At 48.4% G+C, this 18,203-nt stretch overlaps 9 protein-coding genes across 9 annotated transcripts; 3 read left to right on the top strand and 6 right to left on the bottom strand.

The window, feature by feature from the left end:
- Positions 1–170: 170 nt before the first annotated feature.
- B9G98_03334 (Putative magnesium-dependent phosphatase P8B7.31) lies at positions 171–746 on the top strand (the record flags this gene model as incomplete). Its single annotated transcript, XM_024809891.1, has 1 exon — positions 171–746. One exon carries the CDS (start codon positions 171–173, stop codon positions 744–746), a length of 576 nt encoding a protein of 191 aa, XP_024665659.1.
- A 105-nt stretch (positions 747–851) lies between these two features.
- B9G98_03333 (Cytoskeletal signaling protein slm1) lies at positions 852–3,875 on the bottom strand (the record flags this gene model as incomplete). Its single annotated transcript, XM_024809890.1, has 1 exon — positions 852–3,875. The coding sequence occupies one exon, from the start codon at positions 3,873–3,875 to the stop codon at positions 852–854; it is 3,024 nt and encodes a 1,007-aa protein (XP_024665658.1).
- A 732-nt stretch (positions 3,876–4,607) lies between these two features.
- On the top strand, positions 4,608–5,234 carry B9G98_03332 (GTP-binding protein rho1; the record flags this gene model as incomplete). Its single annotated transcript, XM_024809889.1, has 1 exon — positions 4,608–5,234. The coding sequence occupies one exon, from the start codon at positions 4,608–4,610 to the stop codon at positions 5,232–5,234; it is 627 nt and encodes a 208-aa protein (XP_024665657.1).
- A 294-nt stretch (positions 5,235–5,528) lies between these two features.
- On the bottom strand, positions 5,529–7,149 carry B9G98_03331 (Glucose-6-phosphate 1-dehydrogenase; the record flags this gene model as incomplete). The annotated part of the gene is made up of 2 exons (XM_024809888.1): positions 5,529–6,938; positions 7,048–7,149. 2 exons carry the CDS (start codon positions 7,147–7,149, stop codon positions 5,529–5,531), a joined length of 1,512 nt encoding a protein of 503 aa, XP_024665656.1.
- A 641-nt stretch (positions 7,150–7,790) lies between these two features.
- On the bottom strand, positions 7,791–9,206 carry B9G98_03330 (Cytosolic Fe-S cluster assembly factor NAR1; the record flags this gene model as incomplete). The annotated part of the gene is made up of 1 exon (XM_024809887.1): positions 7,791–9,206. One exon carries the CDS (start codon positions 9,204–9,206, stop codon positions 7,791–7,793), a length of 1,416 nt encoding a protein of 471 aa, XP_024665655.1.
- A 112-nt stretch (positions 9,207–9,318) lies between these two features.
- Positions 9,319–10,809, bottom strand: B9G98_03329 (Vacuolar aminopeptidase 1; the record flags this gene model as incomplete). Its single annotated transcript, XM_024809886.1, has 1 exon — positions 9,319–10,809. The coding sequence occupies one exon, from the start codon at positions 10,807–10,809 to the stop codon at positions 9,319–9,321; it is 1,491 nt and encodes a 496-aa protein (XP_024665654.1).
- A 688-nt stretch (positions 10,810–11,497) lies between these two features.
- Positions 11,498–13,960, top strand: B9G98_03328 (Mitochondrial escape protein 2; the record flags this gene model as incomplete). The annotated part of the gene is made up of 1 exon (XM_024809885.1): positions 11,498–13,960. One exon carries the CDS (start codon positions 11,498–11,500, stop codon positions 13,958–13,960), a length of 2,463 nt encoding a protein of 820 aa, XP_024665653.1.
- B9G98_03327 (Ubiquitin-like-specific protease 1) lies at positions 13,937–15,202 on the bottom strand (the record flags this gene model as incomplete). Its single annotated transcript, XM_024809884.1, has 1 exon — positions 13,937–15,202. The coding sequence occupies one exon, from the start codon at positions 15,200–15,202 to the stop codon at positions 13,937–13,939; it is 1,266 nt and encodes a 421-aa protein (XP_024665652.1).
- Positions 15,203–15,396: 194 nt separating this feature from the next.
- B9G98_03326 (Uric acid-xanthine permease) lies at positions 15,397–17,154 on the bottom strand (the record flags this gene model as incomplete). Its single annotated transcript, XM_024809883.1, has 1 exon — positions 15,397–17,154. One exon carries the CDS (start codon positions 17,152–17,154, stop codon positions 15,397–15,399), a length of 1,758 nt encoding a protein of 585 aa, XP_024665651.1.
- Positions 17,155–18,203: the final 1,049 nt, after the last annotated feature.

Here is an 18,203-nt window from a genome sequence, read left to right as displayed (position 1 = left end):
CTGTGGGATATTTCACTACATGCAACACTGGCGTTACTTAATTCGATTAGATAAAATAAGGCGAACTACGCCGTATATACCCTATTTTTTTCCCTTTCTACACTTCCTGAACCCGTTGTGGGCCGGACCGTCCTTGTTGGCACAGGTTAACTTCGTCTACATTCGAAAGAATGAGTTTGCCGAAACTTATTGTATTTGACCTCGACTATACTCTGTGGCCGTTCTGGTGTGACACCCATGTTTCCATGCCGGTGAAAGCACTGAACGACAATCAAATCATTGTTGACAGCCAGGGTGACTGTTTCACGTTTTACGAAGAGGTTCCTATGCTGTTGAAGCTTCTCAATGAAAACAAAAACTTCGAGTTATGCGTCGCCTCGCGCACCCAGACCCCCGCAGTGGCAAAGGCCCTTCTCCAGAACTTGCATGTGGATGGACAACCATCTGAAAAAATATTCAGGAGCGTCCTCTATGGCACAGGCTCAAAAGTCACACATTTTGAGCAACTCAAAAAATTAACGGGCGTAGATTACCACGAAATGCTATTTTTCGACGACGAGTCGCGCAATCGAGACGTCGAACATAAGCTTGGCGTGGTATTCTGTCATGTCGAGAATGGTATGACAATGCATCTTTACAAACAAGGTATTGAGCTATGGCGGAAGAATTACCAAAAACTCGCTCCAAGGCTCGCCATTTCTCAAGAATACCCCGTCGAGGCTGATCAGGTACAAGCACTAGCGTAACTCGGTCTTCTTTATCTTTTCCCATCATTTATTACAATACGGTTTCGCTTGATTTTATTTACTAATTAGTTGTTCAAGATCTTAAGCATTCAAGAAATTAAACATTTATACATCCGCAGCCTTTTCATGGTGTCTGAACCCGTGCTTGAGTTTCGACATGAATCGCTTGCTGAAGCGTTTCGACTTGGTCGTACTGGCACTCGAAGTGGTTGTTTCAGTTTTCTTCAGAGCGGCCGGCGCTTCCAGATCTTTGTTGTAGGCAGGCGGCGCTGAAGGTCCACTGGGCACAGCCGCGGGGGTAGTGGCCGTTGCAGTCTTTGCAGCTTGTACAGGAACCGAGTCAGAAGCAGTCACCTCAGCAGGTTCTTTGGCTGGAATAGCCCCTGCGGCAACCAGTTCATCCTTGGCGCTCACTTGGGCTGGTTCCGAAGAAGGCACTTTTGGAGCTGTTTCGCTGGCTTCTGGTCCGGCAGCAAACACCTCCTTGGCGCTCATTTGGGCTGCTTCGGAAGAAAACACTTTCGGTGCTGTCTCGCTAGCTTCTGGTCCGGCGGCAAACACCTCCTTGGCGCTAAGCTCGGCTGGTTGGTAAGAAGATTCATTGTGAACTGTTTTGCTAGCTTCTGTTCGTGCCTGAGTTCCAGCTCCAGCAAAAATGGGATCGCCGGCCGGCTCGGAGAAATACGGGCCACTCAGGTTCTCACAACTCTTGCCCACTACAACGGGCTCACCAGACTCGGTAAAGACCGTTGTGGATTCTCCATCAATGTGGCCAGTGAGCTCACTAGTCTGATGAGTGCTCTCTTTGGCCCGGATCGTAGCTTCTTTCTGCAAATCATCGTCTTCCAAAGTCTTGTGCTGGGTTCCCAAACCACTAACACCGTATCCTTGAGCAGACAGAATATCCTTCTGCTCTGCAAATCCAGTCTCGTTGGATACACCAGAGCCGGCCGCATCAGCAATTCCAACCGCCTTGGCGACGTCATAATCGACTTCACCTAATGGCGTGGCATTTGTAGTAGACCTATCTGGCTCTGGCCCGGGAGACTGATCATCCGCAAAGTCTTTGGGCGTATCACCTACTGCCGGAACATAATCGGTGGTGCCTGGGGCATTGGGCTCAGATTCAACTGGAATGGTATTGATCTCCTGGTTCTCAACAGCTGTTGCTCCAACAGGCTCAAGAGATTCTGTAGCATTGGCAGTTTCAACAGTTACAGGAGCCACGGGCTCGACATCGACCTTGTAATTTGGCTCTACAAAGTCATTTGTCTCATAAGCCGCAGCCGAATTATCCGCCAGTGCGCTGTATGCGTGAGTCTTCTTAGCTTCTCCCTCAAAATCAAGTTTACGGGCCAAGGGCTCGGGCGAAGGGATATCATTGTTACCTTCCAAAGACATCGGCACGATATCATCATGAGCCTCAACATGGTGGGGTTCGCCATATTGGTCGCCATTGTGGTCGCCATTGTGACCACGGTAACTCTGGAACGGACTTTGCGCCCTCATTCGAGGGCTGATGCCCAAAGTTGTAGCTGCAGTAGTCGCAGCAAGAGGCGACGGGGATCTGCGCTCATTCTCTTCTTCAGAAAAGAATTGCGAGTTAGGGTCCCGGAGGCTTTGTACTTCGGTCTCATCGCTCTCTGGTTCGCCAGTAACGCCAGCAGCGTGCCTGGAGTCGGTGCGATCACGGCTAGCAGCAGCAATTCCTACAGCTCCAGCCGCACCGGCAAATCCTGCAGCACCTGCAGCCCGTCCAGCAGCGCTGCCTGTAGCAACGCCTTTAGCGCTACCTGCGCTACTTGTGCCCGTAACCGAAGCGAACCCCCGGCTGGGCGAAGACGCTGCAACAGGAACAGGTGCCACAGGTGCCACCGAGGCATTTGTGATGTCGTGGGAAACCTCAAGCAAAGCCTCATGCCAAAGCTGCGCATCACCAGCATTCAGGGTTCTGAATACATAGTTACGGCGAGTTCCCAGTTTAGAACTTCGGTCCTTACCGTGGACCTTGAATTCATCAGGATTACGGAGATCCATAGGCTCAATATCACACTCGGGAATAAAAAGACTCAATTCAGGCAAAGGATCCTTGATAGCGTCTTCGGACTTGAAGCCATGAAAAAAGCCGCTAGGGGTGAGCACGTAGAAACCAAGCTGAAGTGATCTCAAAACACGAGCTTTCCGGTTGAGGGGTCCCTCGACTATAGCCTTGGTGTAAATATGGTCCATATTATCGAACTGAAGCCTTGCTGGGTCACGCTGGAATCCAGTGGTAGGGAGGAAAACATCTTTGTTGCTTTCCTCGAATACGCTCCAGTCTTGGTCAGGGCTAACAGTAGCATACGTTTCTGCCACAACACGGTGAGCATTAGTGCTTGCATTATTATACTCGGTAAGAATGCTCTCCAAATCTTTGAGGCTATTCTGGATTGTTTGCACAAGCTTGATCTCGAATTTGGCAAAGTTTGTCTGGATGGCGACGACGTTACGTGCGTGGTCGTTCTCACGGCTCAATTGACTATTCAACACGCCGATCATCTGGCGCCTGACAATGTAAGGGTCATCCTTGTTTTCGGTAGGAATTGCTCCAGAGTTTACTACCCCATTTAAAGTTTCCATATGCTTGAAAGTGTGGATTCGCAACTTCTCAATGTCTTTCATTGCCGAAATCGAATTGTCCTTAATTTCGCGATGGTGCTGGTCGATCTCGGCAAGTAGTTCTTCGAGAGGCGGGATGACCGACTGGCGGATGTTGGTAGCGGCAATTTCGCTAGCCCTCAAGAGGCCCTCTGTTTCAATAAAGATGGTATGCAAAACTCCGTCAATTCCGGTCTTTTCTTGCTGCTCAGCCTCAGGTCCGGCTGGGTGCTGGTCCTGAACAATTTTGCGGGTCTTTTCGAGGCCCGAGGTCAGATTGGCCTGCGACGAGGCATGGGATTCTGCGTAGCGAAGAATCAGCGAGATGTTGGTCTTCCATTGCTCCAACCTACGAACCAGCAGCAAAGACGGGTCAGTGAACTCGTTCAATGGATTAGAAGGTTCAGTCTGGACGGCCAGCTTGGGATCCTCAAAAGCAGCCGGAGTAGTGACATTAGTCGGGATGGTCTTTACGGAAGTCGATTTACGCATCGTGAACAATATTCGGTGGTTTGTTCTCGGTAAATCTGTCCAAAAGAGCCCTCTGTGGTAGATACGTTTCCCACACTAAGTTATGTCAATGGTACAAGGCCAAAATGTAGCTCCACAAATCTTGGGAGAACACCGGTTTTGGGAAGTCAGTTGCTCCTTCCACATGGGGTGAGATGCATGGATATGCGAGGGTCACATGATGGAATAAAGGAAGGAAGAAACCAGCGTGCAAAGAGTAATTTGTGAGCTAGCAAGGGTTTAATGAAGCATGCCAGTGATTGAGGCGCCAGCAGGGGGCCGTTCCTGTTACCAAAAGTGCCCCATGGTGTGAATATGACGCAGGCTGCAAATCACCTCACATGTCTCGTAACCCTGGGGGTGGATATAAGATAGCGACAAACCACCAGAGATGTGGCCATGCGGGGTGCAGAGCAAGCGGATTGCACGATACTGGTTGAACCAGATTGAACGGGCGCTCGCTAAAATGCAAAGGAGTCACGTGTGGCTTGTGAACCAACACCCCCTATCCCAAGGTGTCCCGAGGTTGTCCCTACACCCCCTGTTGGGCCCCATACCCAGCATATCTGACAGACTCAGAGATTTAGGGGGTTTTGGCGAAAACTCCCAGCGCTCACATCCCCTTTTTTATTACTACACCAACGCACCTTCTTAACCACCCCCCATCCCTTTTCCAGTAGAAGACACGCTTTTTTGGAAAATCAAAAGATAAAAATGGTTGCTCCGGATAGCATTCGCAAGAAGCTTGTAATTGTGGGAGATGGTGCCTGCGGTAAGACCTGTCTTTTGATTGTGTTCTCCAAGGGTACATTCCCCGAAGTGTACGTGCCCACCGTGTTCGATAACTACGTGAGCGACGTGATGGTTGACGGAAAGCGTGTAGCCCTCGCGCTCTGGGATACTGCTGGTCAGGAGGACTACGATCGTCTGCGGCCACTGTCTTACCCCGACACGAACGTCCTGTTGGTGTGCTTTGCCATCGACCAGCCCGACTCACTAGACAACGTCAAAGAGAAGTGGTACGCCGAGGTCCTGCATTACTGCCCCGGTGTCCCCATTATTCTTGTCGGCTGCAAGGCCGATCTGCGCGACGACGAGAACGTCCAGAATGCTCTGCGCCGTACCTCCCAAAGCCCTGTGACCTCCGCAGAGGGCGAAGCGGTGGCGCAAAAAATCGGCGCTATCAAGTACCTGGAGTGCTCCGCTCGCACTGGCCAGGGTGTGCGCGAAGTTTTTGAGGCCGCTACCCGGGCAGCATTGAGTACCAAGCCCAAGAAACGCAGCAAGAGTAAGAAGGAGAAGGATCCCTCTGAAAAGAAACGAAAATGCGTTATTCTGTAGACATCCTAATGAATAGTTTATTTGCTCAGATTTACTTAGAGTTTGGCCTTATCTCGTTTTTTGGCTTTCTGGCCACATGCCGTAGCAACCCCCCGCCAGGGGACGGTCTGGTTTTTCATTTACCACCCCTTTGTTGACACCCTCGCTTTGGCTTTTGCTGAGAAATGTAAAACATGCCTTCATGCCCTGGTTAGGTAAGCGGGGGCGCAGATGAAATTTCTGGCGCTACGTGTGTTGGGTAAACTTGGGAAACCCCTTCAAACCTATATAGCGAATAAATTGAATTATATCGAATCAATTGGTCCAGATGTAGTTCTCGTTTTTAGGGATAACGTAGCCGAGCTTCTGGACAAACTTGGAAACCGACTCGGGGCCACGGGAACCGTAAGGGTAGACTTCCACGGGCAGCTTGCCGGCATCGATGTCTTCGAGAAGAGGGGTGAAGATCTTCCAGGCCTCGTCGAGCTCATCGTCACGGACAAAGTTAGAGTGGTCGCCCTTCAGGCAGTCAAGGATAAGAGACTCGTAAGCCTGGGGAATGACCAGGTTGGTGAACCGACGGTGGTAGGTGAAGTCAAGATCAGTGGCCACGGTCTGGGTGCTCAGACCAGGGTACTTGGTGTTGACCTTCATGTAGATGGTCTCGTTAGGCTGGACACGCAAAACCACCTCGTTGGGGGTGATGTCGTGGAAGATACCCCGGGCAACAGGTCGCAGCTGAATGCGAATCTCAACCTTGGAGTCGTTCAGGGCCTTACCAGCCTTAAGGATGAAAGGAACACCGTCCCAACGCTCGTTGCGGATCTCCAGAGCAATGGCCGCATAAGTGGGTGTTTTTGAGTCCTTGCTCTTGATGGAAGCGTCGTCCAAGTAGCCTGGCTTGCCCTCCTCGTTGGGGCCGTACTGGCCAAGAATGACATTGCGATGCTCGATTGGGCGCACAGCCTTGAGAACACGCACCTTCTCATCACGAATGTCCTCGGGATCAAAGGAAAGGGGGCGTTCCATAGCAACCAAAGACAACACTTGACACAAGTGGTTCTGCATAACATCACGGATGATACCAATGCCATCAAAGTAACCGCCACGGCCCTCAGTGCCGAAGGGCTCTTTGAAAGTAATCTGAACGGTCTTGACGTACTGGTTAGACCACCAGGAGGTCATGGGCAGATTGGCGAAACGGAAAATGAGCAAGTTCTTGACCATCTCCTTACCGAGATAGTGATCAATGCGGTAAATCTCCGCCTCGGTGAATAGAGGTGCAATCTGCTTCTGCAGCTCGCGGGATGTCTCAAGGTCACGGCCGAACGGCTTCTCGATGATCACACGAGTGTGGCCCTTGCCGTCGCCCAAATAACACTCGGCCTTGAGTTGACCACAGACAGAACCGAAAACAACCGGAGGCAGAGCAAGGTAGAAGAGCCGGTTGGGAACCTCACCGGAAGCAACCATCTCCTTCTCGACCTTTTCGATTGCTTTGTTCAACCCAGCAAAGCCTTCAGCCTTGTCGTAGGGGCCCTGTACATAGTGGCAAAGCTTCTTGAACTCCTCGGCCTTCTCTTTCGTGTTGGGGCCAACCAACTCAAACTTGGACGACAAGCGCTCCCGGAAGGCCTCGTCAGTCAGATCGGTACGGGCATAGCCAAAGATACGCACCTTTTCAGGCAAATGGCCCTGAGCATAGAGTCCAAATAGGGCGGGGAACTGAATGTTAGCGACGTGTCATCTACAGCGTGCGCGTGGGGCGCCAATTGCTCCGGACCAGCTCCTTGCCAAAGGCCGGGGAGGCTGGCCTAATCTCGGATATACTTACGGTTTTCTTTGTGGCAAGATCGCCACTGGCACCTAGAACAGTGATAGTCGCCTGCTTGTTAAAAGTGATCAAACTGCTCTGGTCCTCAATTTTCGTGGTCATTTCAAAATCGTCAGATATCTAAACAAGCCTTGGAATTATGTGCTACTAATGCTCTCAACCTCGTCGCTGAGTAACCCAAAGAGCTATCCTTTGCTGCATACTTTGTAAGCCAATTGGATGCAAAGCCATGCAATCTGGATTGCTGTGTCGCCTATGAATTGGTGGGGGCGGTGGGGAAGCTTAGACTTAAAACTACGATAGAAGTTCAAAAACAGGCCGTGCCAGTATTGGACGAATTTTTCGTGCCGTCTACGTGGGTCTTCATTCTGTTACAGCCACTTTGCCGGCTCTCCTATGTAGCAAGCGAGACATATTTAGTCACGCATGCTATGTTCACCCGCGAGAATGCCGACTCGACTGATCCCCGATGAGAAAAGAAAAATATCGGGGGCGCGTGCATAACACTGGTGCAGAAGAGTCCATTCAGTCGCATCCAGCTGCCTTTTCTTTTGCGAAAGTAGCAACAATTGAATCACGCGCCCTTGCTAACGGTCATGGTGGCTGCGGCATTTTCATGTCTATTGGGCGCAGCTTCGGGCGCCCGCATGGGGACGGGGTAGGAGATCCTGATAACGCAACGCGATGGAAAAATATAAAGTCATAGAAATATCTACATGTGTGTGTGTGTACATGTACCTAGTCTACCATTGAGTTCCTACGGCTAATGCCTCGGGAATGTTATTTTCTTTTGCCAATGGCTTGTAAGTAGTGAGCAAGAGATCAGCCGTTGGCTCCGCGCCAATCGCACCCAAATAGCTCAATGCAGTCTCCTCGGATACTACTGCTAGCGGTATTTGCTTGTATGCCTGCTCCATCTGCTCAATAAATAGTCGGGTGGGTAAGTTTTCGGGAGCGGCGAGTTGTCCTCCGCCATTGATGCAGCCTCCTGGACAAGCCATGAGCTCGACGTAATCCCACTGCATAGGATCGCTTTTCGTCGACCGCACCCGAACAACTTTACCCTTGCTTGGTTTTAGTTTGCGTACCAGGTTTTGGATACTGCGGAACCCATATACTTGGGCGCCATGGAAAATTAGTTTGTTTTCGTGCATGATTTGATACTCCATCAGATCGGTGTTTTTCCCAGAAAGAGTCACAACCTCGGAGCCAGGGTGCATGCTTTGAACTTTCGCCAATGTGTATGCAAGGTAGCCACCTGAACTGGAGCCTGCATTGGAAAGCCATTGTTCTTCGACGGGCCATCCTTGTGGGGTAACTTGAGCTGCAGCGAGCTGGGCATCAGGCAGCATATCGAATGCCGTTCCGAACTCGGTGCTGATCATTTCAACAACTTCCCGCGCAGTCAACACAAGGTCGCACTCACGGCTGCCCCCTACTTCGAAATCAGGCCGAGCAGCCTCGAGCTTCTTGTCAAAGCATGGCATTATACTGACGTGATAGACATGACAGGTTTTTGTGCCGTGCAGCCTGGCAATCAGCTCTTTGATAAGATGGCCAGTAATCTGCTGAGGTGAACGCACATGGGATAAAAACGGCAACATCTCCGGGTGGGACTTTTCCACGTAGCATGTCCATCCAGGACATATACTACTCAGGACGGGACCCGGTTGATCCCTCCGTTTCCAAGCCTCCTCTGCTTCTTGAACTAGCGAAATAGCCCGTCCTACTTCAGTTCCTACCACATACCGGAAACCCAGACGTTCTGCAAACACATGCCGCAGTTTTGCATCGATGGTTGCCACACTCATTTCGCAGGCCCGGGCCAGTGACGCACGGGTTTGGTGGCAAATGCTCACGACAAAAATCTTCTCTTTATCGTCCAGAGCTTTGAACAGCTCTTTAGGGCTCTGAAGTTCAACAAGAACTGCTTCTGCAGACGTAATACAGCCACTACATGCCAAACAATCCGTCAAACTGATTTTGGCAGGCTCCAACTTCGACTCTCCATTGTCTGTAGAAATTTCAACCGGCTCTCCATCAATGCCTATTTGTATTTCAGCCGCCGAGCTCGTCTTGGTGATTTCAACGGGCTTTACACAAGCTACTCCAGGCGCAATGAAGTCGTTCAAATCATCTGCGGAAAGGATTGTGCTCATGCTGACTGACCCAGTTTGAGAAAATTACTGTGATAAGGATTGGCCGGTATCGCCCTAAACCTGCATGATGTAGGTACGTTAACCAACAATTGTTGGACTACTTTCCATAACACTACAAATCACCGAGTTTGAACTCGGCATCAACTTCAGACCAGGCCTCATAGAAAGATTTGAAGAAGCGAACTCCAAGCCATACATCCTTGGACCCGGTCGTGGCACGAATGGAGTGCATCGAAAGCTGGGGAATACCTAAGTCAACGCCCCGCAGACCGGTCTTGGCAGAAAGACCGGGGCCAATTGTGCCACCCGAACGAGAATCGTTGCGGATCTGGAACTGCTGAATTTGGTTACCGGTGCGGCGGCCAAGCTCGTAGATAAACGAGGCGCTAAGGCCGTCAGTAATCATGTTTCCGTTAGGGTCTCTCGACAGAGTGACTCCCACATTCAGCTTGGGCTTGTGGTGCTCAAGATAAACGTTGGAAAAGTTAGGGTTGACTGCGTGGTTGACATCGGCAGAAACAAAGAACGAGTTGGCATAAAACACTTTCTTGATGGACTCGGCAATATCACCTAGAACGCGATCAATCACGCTCTCCAAAAGGTTGCCTCGAGCACCTTGACGGGATAGCGAGCCAATCTCCTCGTTATCATAACCAGCCACAATGCCAAGAGTAGACCCCTTCGCAATTTCGTCGGCAGCTTCAATAATTCCTTCATAAGCGGTGAAAGTGCAGATCTTATCATCAATTCGGGGGCTGAAAATGAACTCTTTATCAAGACCGCCTAAAGCTGCAGGCTGTGTGTCGAAGAGCTGCAAATCAAATTCCAAAATGTCCTTAACCGCCACACCACTGTAGTTGGAAATCGCCCGGAGAAGGCGCAAACTGTGCTTGTCGATCAGAGGGCTCTTGGACTCCTCAGCGGTAGGCACTAGTTTCTCATTCTCATCAACCAAGCCAACAATTGGCACTTGTTGAGTTTCAGGGTTGAAAGGGCCGTTCGCAACCGCACCGAAATGAGGGGCTAGTGTTGGAATACGAGCAATGGGGTGAGGGCTGCGAACGAGCTTGGTGCGAACACCGTTACCATCGCGAACTACCAAACGCCCGCCAATTCCAAGATCACGGTCCCACCAGGTAGGGCCGACACCACCAGAGGCGTAGGGTGCAACCCCGAGGAGCTCATAGCCATCAACCTGATCTTTCTTCGACGAGGGCTTGAGAATAGAAGCAAGCGAGTCGGTGTGAGTACCGACGATTCCAGCACCATTGCTAGGTTTCCATGACTTTCCGATCACAAAAGCGCAATACGCAGTGCCGTTGCGGGTAGTAAAGTACTTACCGCCCGGCTGGAGCCGTTCCTCCCACGATTCGCGCTCGCTCAAATACTTGAAGCCAGCATCTTTCAAACCTTTGCTAATATAGTCAATCGCATGGTAAACAGTAGGAGCAGTGTCGGTAAACTCAAGATACTTTGTGGCGTAGTCTTCCCAGCTCAGCGAGGGGTCGTACGGCTGGGCTCCTTTACGGGGGCTGGAAACAACCTCAAAATCATCAGAGAGGTCGTGGCGTCGGGTACGCATGGATTCATTGAACGGGCACATCTTTTAACGTCTGAAGGAACGAATGTCAATTGTGGCCGCAAATCAGTAGTTTAAGTAGAGGTGGACCTGCCAGTATCGTCATTCTACATAAGCCGTGCGTTCTGTCACGTGACATTCCTTTGTAGCCGTTTAGTTCAAATAGTTCGACGTAACTGGAACCTAAAATCCTTTTGTGACTGATCGTTAGCCCGGCAATGCCCCCGAGCAAATAGAAGTTTCCGGCCTGGGTCGGGGCGCTGGATGCAAAACAAGTTCTTTAGGTATTAGCGCCTTGCGCGGGCGATGCTTGCAGATGCAAAAGTAATCACTATATAACTTCTATCAGACAACTTACCTACTTACAGCTACATCCTAAAGTTCTCGAAAACGGGATCAATATATCGATCCTCGGTATTCATATCACCTGAATCTTTTTTGGGCACCAAGAGACTTCGTGGCCAAGTTGGTTAAGGCGTACGACTGTTAATCGTAAGATCGAGAGTTCGACCCTCTCCGAGGTCGCTTATTTTTTAAAGTACCTTTTAATTTTTGTGTGCTCAATTATCTTGAATGCAACAAATTCCAGAAACAATTTTTTCCAATCCTAGCTTTTAATGCCAAGCTCAATCAATATGGCCCATGACAACTTGCAGCCCATCGCCACGCTGCACAAGTAAGCGAATTGCTGCAGAGATCCTTACCTCCTGCAATGTTGCGACTGGTGAGAATCCAACCGCGTCAGCTGGCAGTTAGAGCCCTCTGGCGTTTCAATTCAGCAGCAGCAGCTGCTGCTGCTGCTATCAATGAAGACTGCACACCCAAAGAATCCCGGCTCGAAAATCAGCACGTTGCAGAGACCACTGGAGAAGTCGATACTTCCCGCCATGAAGTTTTGCTTTATTACAGCCATTTGTTCGTGCCCACTGGAAAATTATCAAAATACATTCCGAATGTGTTCCGAAGGCGTAGTGATGAGTCTCTGCTAGACCGCGTGCGCAAATACCTGCCTCCCGACATTCCCGCAGAGGTCAGGGAGTTTATCCCCAGATCTCGTGAGGGCGGTGCATTTGTGAAGCTTCGTTTAACCGACCACACTTTAAATCCTGAACAAGCGGGCAAAAAACTTGTTGAATATGTTAACGAGAACGCACCATGGAGTGTGCTCTGGACCATGAGATGGAAAGTGTTCACGGTGAAAGGTCGTCCTTGGATCGAAGACATGAAAACAGGGTTCACCAGCACCATTCGCGTCACTTTTGATGGCTCTGATGTTTCTCCTGAAGAACTCTATGCAGCACTTCGCCAATATGGGCGAATTGAAACAATTGAGCCCCCAGCTCCAAGCAATAAAGATTCTCCTCGAAGCACAATTGTCAAGTTTACAAGCTTCTTTGATGCGGCCGCAGCTAGAAATTGCGCAAATGGTCAGATTATTCAGGGAACTAAGATCTCTATCTCTTTCGTTCTCTCACAACAAAAAAACTTTATTGTCGAGTTCTTTAACTCCCATCCAAGGATTTCTGTACCTATTGCATTAGCGCTATTCGCAGGGTTGGCATTCTTGATCTTTGAGCCAATCCGTATTCTGAGCATCGAAACTAAGGTTCTTGGGCTTATGAACTTTACGGACTATCCTGCTATTCGCAAAACAATCAATTACATTCGCTATTGGACTAATTATCTCAACGTCACCGGCAGTAAAAAGAAAGATGACGAAGATACGATTCAAGACTCCTGGCTGGAGCTGTATAATTTGGCTGAGGAGCTAAAACTGATGCTCAGTGAGGGCAACAACACCTTTATGGTTGTGTATGGCCCCAAGGGTAGTGGTAAATCCAAAGTTGTGGAAATGGCGCTTGAAAATATAAAATCGCCACAACTTGTGATTGATTGTGAAGCATTGAACAAATCCAAAACAGACAATGACAGACTCGGTACGCTTTCTAGCACTTTGGGATACCACCCGATGTTCTTGTGGGCAAACGGCATCTCCAGATTTGTTGATCTCGCAGCTCAGAGCTTAACTGGCCAATCTGCTGGGTTTTCTGAAACTACGGAGCAGCAAATTAACCGCATACTCAATACTGCTGCCACAAGTATTCATCGCATAAGTGTTCGCAACAAGCCGAAGGACGTTAACGAAAGCGATTATCTTCAGAGATACCCCGAAGCTAAACCAGTGATTATCATCCGTGGACTTACAAGCAAGTCGGATATCAATAAACAGATAGTCGATTGGGCTGGTGCACTTGTCCAAAACAACTCAGCGCAGGTGGTTTTCGTGACGCATGACGTTTCTCATGATAAACTCTTAGCAAGAGCTCTTCCCGATCAGATTTTCAAAACAATAACCGTTGGAGATGCAGGTGTCGACGCTTCACTTGAGTACGTTATCAACTATTGCAAAACTTCGCGTGAGTTGAAGAGAAAACAAAACGAGACAGGCGCTGAGGAAATGTCTTCTGAGGAAATCCATAAGACGGAGCATGCAAAGAGTGTCACAAAGATGGACGCCAAAGCTTTAGACGCTTTGGGTGGGCGTCTTACTGACTTGAACTCATACGCTCGTCGAATTGTCGCAGGCGAGGAACCCGATCATGCTTTGCAGCAAATGGTTCACCTGTCAGCACTTGAAATTTCTCAAATGTTTCTCAGCCCCACCTCCAACACCGAATGGACACCAGAGCAAGCATGGATTGTTATCAAAGAACTTGCAACGCATGACAGACGTCAATGGTTCCCAATCCTTGCCATAGTGAATAAGGAGCCCGCCTTCTCAAGTGATGACCAGATGAAAGCCCTAGTGTCTCTCGAATATCGTGAACTTATCGCTGTTCGTAATATCGGTGGTCGCGTAGTGGGATTGAAAGCTGGACGACCGCTGTACCATGCAGCGTTCCGGGAACTGGTGGGCGATACCTTTTTATGCGCATTGATGGACTCGAAGGTTCTCAAGTATGATATTCAAGCTGAATCTGACAAAATCAAGAAGGTAGAAACCGAGCTCAAGGATCTGGCGTTGCTTCCAAGTCGCCGCGAAACTCAGTCGCGACAAGATTATCTGGCTAATAAAATCTATGTGTCCCAAGAGAAGATTAACAAGTGGGAAAAGGAGCTAGCCCAAAAACTGTTACTGGCTCAAAAATCACTAGATTCCAGCAAGTTTCAATAAATTAAATGCCATATGCTCTCGAATAATATCCATATCTTTTTGGTCGAAATCCAATGGGCTTCCGTTCGAAACTCTAACAGCTGTCTGACAGGCAAAGACGCCACAGTCGAATCCATTATTTTGCTGAGGGCAATCCGCTTGTGGTATTACTTTGTAGTTGTTGAAAATTTCAATATGCTTGTCCCGCTGACCAGGTTCTAAGCGATCTGCTTCTTTGACCAGGTACTCGACCAGATTTCGAACAACATCGTCACCGCCTCGCCCAGAGCTCAATGAATCGTAGAAAGATATAGTTTTCTTAGCGTTGTCTACGATTGACATGCACCAATGCATGTTGCCACGATTAACCGGTACAATCAAATAGTCAAGCTCCAGAATATTGATTTTCTTACGCTTCGCCCATTTGGCTACAGCAGTGTATCCCGACTGCTCTAAGCGCGTGTAAAAATGGGTTGTAAAAGCAAAAGTGTTCGATTCTGTTTTCGAACTGTTTTCGGCCAAATACGCATCAATCACATTGTCATTAAGCCACGCCCGGGGCCGAAGGGTCTGGATGTCTGCTACGCTGAGCTGAACGCGATAAACTTCTCCTAATACGTCGTTTTTGGATCTAGACGTCCAAAACTTATTGACTAGCAATTTCGAGTCCTTATCGAGTGGCTGAATACGCTTGACTGGTGGAAGCTGTGAGGATATTTCGTGCTCCTGTCTCCAAAGCTTAATCTGCTCTAAGAGGTGAATCTTTTTGGTGTGCAGCTCTTTATACTTCTCGAAGTTCTCAGGACGAACAGTGTCAAGTACAGCACTGCTCAAAGTGGGCTTTTTTCGTAGGGAGAAGTTCGCTGTACCTAGTGGGCCTCCGGAAATGGCACCTATAGGGCGGTTGAGCATCAATGGACGTTTTTTTTGGTTGATATTGTTGCACGAATAAGATAGAGATAGTTTTCCTTGTCGGTTTTCACGGAGCTTTTTGGCAAACCGTTCAGCTTCTGTCAATCTAGAATTTGTCGTGTCTGGAAGATGATTAGAGCATTTTTTGACCTTCAGGAGGCTTTTGCTAGACGCTTCATTGCTCCATGTTAGCCAATCCTCGCCAATGTTCGGTCTAGTGGATACTAATGGGAGTTCATTGGGCGCATAAGTTCGTGGATGGACCTTTGAAAAAGACTGCGAATCATGGCTTTGCAGAGTCTCACTTTTTGGTATCATGAAGTTTTTGAGCCATTTCGTCAAGAATCCCATGTTCTCTTGGGAGTCATGGTCGGTTCTGGTGGAAAATAAAAACGACATGCACACCCTACTTCTCTTAGACTGGATCTGGATGACGAAGCAAAGTGCACCAAGCGGGTGTCGTAGATAGTCGAGACACCATTTGTAAAGGTACTTCAACGGTTTTACCTCTATAAAATGCAGCTAATCAACTACACCTGGTCAATTCAGATGTCAGATTTGTGAGCGACGGTATCGCCATCCGAAGGTTGCTCGCTTCCTTCAAACTCCTCGATCTGGCCTAAAACCTGTGTTCTCTCGGTGTACTCGAGATCATCCTCGGACTGAGGGAAAACTAGGTTTGCAATAACACCAGAAATACCGCCAATAGCATATGGAGTCTCCATCACAATGTTGATTGCATTCAAGAATCCACGCAAGCCAGTATTGTCGCCCTTGTATGTGAAAACACGCGAGAACCAGTTTGGCACAAGTAAGGAGCCGAACCCCCACATGAGCGAAATAGTTAATACCAGGCGGTCACGACGGGTAAACTTGCATCCAGCAATGAGACTCAATCCTGAGAGAGCGACAGAGGTGAACAAGAAGGTAGTCATACCTCCGATGACAGCCTTAGGGATTGCCACAATAGCTGCGCTGAATTTACCAATAACACCCATAAGGATCAACCACATACAAGCAAAGTATCCAGTAACGCGAGCGGCACATTGTGTCATGGCAATAACGCCATTGTTTTGTGTGAACGAAGTTTGCGGCATCAATGTCATAAGGTTGGCAGCAATGCAAGCCAAGGCCGTAGCAAAGAGACCACCCTGAATCCTGGAATCAAACTCGGGTCCTTCAACGGCTAAACGAGACACATCACAGGTTGCAGTAATGTCACCAATAGTCTCCATAGTAATAACAACGTAAACAGCAAGAAGCGGTAGAACAATGGGACCGTACAACTGTAACTTGAAGGTACGAACCCACAAAAATTGTCCGGAAGGAGACGCATCGATCTGTTCGTGGCTGAAATACCCGCAACCAGCAGCAATGACGCACCCGATCAGAAGTCCGATGACAATAGAGCAAGATTTGAACATAGGAGGGCCCCATTTCTCACAGATCACGATAGTAACAAAGACACTGAATCCTAATCCAATGAACTGGCCGGACCCCCATGGGTGGGGCTTAGGAGCGGAGGCACTCGGACACATGGCAGCAGTCACGCAACCTGATCCGCCAGCCCAATCCTCCATTCCTGACTGAATAAGAGAGCAACCCACAAGCAGAACAACTGGCCCGTTGACAATACGAGGGAAAATCTTGAGGATATATTTTTTGGGCGTGAATGAAAGGAGTAGCAGGAACAGGGCACACAGCGCTGAGGTACCCAAGAAGGCACCATAAGCTTCAGGACAAGGCAAATGCGTTCCGTCCTCAGCAACAGGGCAAAACCCGGTCTTGTACATTATGGGTAGCGTTGTGCCGAATACTGAAATTGTGGAAAAGGCAGTACCAAGCACTGAAAGAGTACCAGACCCTATTCTGTAGGAAGTATAGGGAATCTTGAAACTTTTGATCTGAACAAATGACAAAATTCCTGCAGAAATAAGACTGGCTGACACAAGATATTGGGTGTCATGCACATTTAAATTAGCCATGGTCGAAAATAGCAACGCGGAGGCCACCAAGCCTCCCATCATAGCGAGGGCATGCTGAAGACCCAGTAAACATGCTAGCAAGATTGGAACCTTTTCATTGAGTGCAAAAAATCTTGGTGGATTGCTCGTTTTGTGGATAAAGGGCACACTGGGTGTAAAAAGATAACTATAATCCATGCCACCAATTAACCCATCTCTTGTGGTGAATTGCTTAACAGTTGCCCTGTACTTGTCGTGCGCTTTCTCCTTCCAAGTCTTGGTAAGACTTGTGGCAGGAGCTGGCAGCGAATCTGAGGAGTTTGTCTCCATGTCATTCATCTTCTTGAATGGAGAAATCTGATGGATTGAAGAAATCTATTCACTTCCTGGTAAACTTATAGTTCTCTTGGATCAATTAGAATGCTATCTGATTATGCACTGATCTGCAAGCATATCGACGACTTAGCTGGTAAACCTGTGGAGAATACCGTCCTGATAACGTCTTTACTGATAACGATTGATGACTAATGATGCCGGATACACCTAACCCTTCCACAAAATGCTAACTACTTGTGTTTTGACCTGGCGACTGCTTAAATTTTCTGAGTGGTCGGTAGGATGAAACATGCAACTCAAGTCGCAATTAAATTAACTGTTAATCGATATCATAACTATAGTTCAGCTCTTCATAGGAGGTGCTTATTACATGCAAGATCTTGCAGATAGGCTACTTCTTAGGCGAGGTATCATCGGCAATCTCCGTGTGGAGATAACACCAAGGTGAGTCCACGTAATTAGCAACGTCTGCGTCTACAGTGTCAAAAACTTTATTGCTTTGTGACCCATATCAAAAATATATGTAGCTGTGCACTGTATCATAATTAGTTTTCAATTTTTGTATTGTCTGGCTGTTGGATGCAGAGCTTGAGCATCGAGTTCATTTTGCGCCAAAAGGGTCTCTATCGGAACCCTCGCCTCGGCAAAACGCAGGGAACAAATTTTTTGAAAGAGTTATAGTCTGATGTTACAGCTAAACTGTTCACAGAACATCAAATTGGGATTTAAAGGCTATGTCCTCTCATGAAACAAGTTTCGTTCTTACTGCAGATTGACATGGGGCTGTTTCTAGCATCATGAGTCTGAGCCTGTCACCAAAATCTTTTCAGCCAAGAGATGGCTCACAAGTCTGGCTCATAGAAGGTGACGCTTAACAGACTTCTGTGGCCGTCGCTTGGCTACACAACTACTACTGTAGTAATTTTGTCAGACGTATGTTTATCACTGGAACCAAGTTTGAGATTTGTGGTAAATTGTAGCATTTTCTATATAGGTATCTTCATTTGCATTGATTGTCACTGTACTGCGACTTTTGTTTCTCGCTAAATCAG

This window comes from Wickerhamiella sorbophila (assembly GCF_002251995.1).
Source record: "Wickerhamiella sorbophila strain DS02 chromosome Unknown contig2, whole genome shotgun sequence".
Lineage (NCBI taxonomy): Eukaryota > Fungi > Ascomycota > Dipodascomycetes > Dipodascales > Trichomonascaceae > Wickerhamiella > Wickerhamiella sorbophila.
The sequence above is the reverse complement of the archived record's forward strand: the minus strand, read 5'-3'. Positions and strand labels throughout refer to the sequence as shown.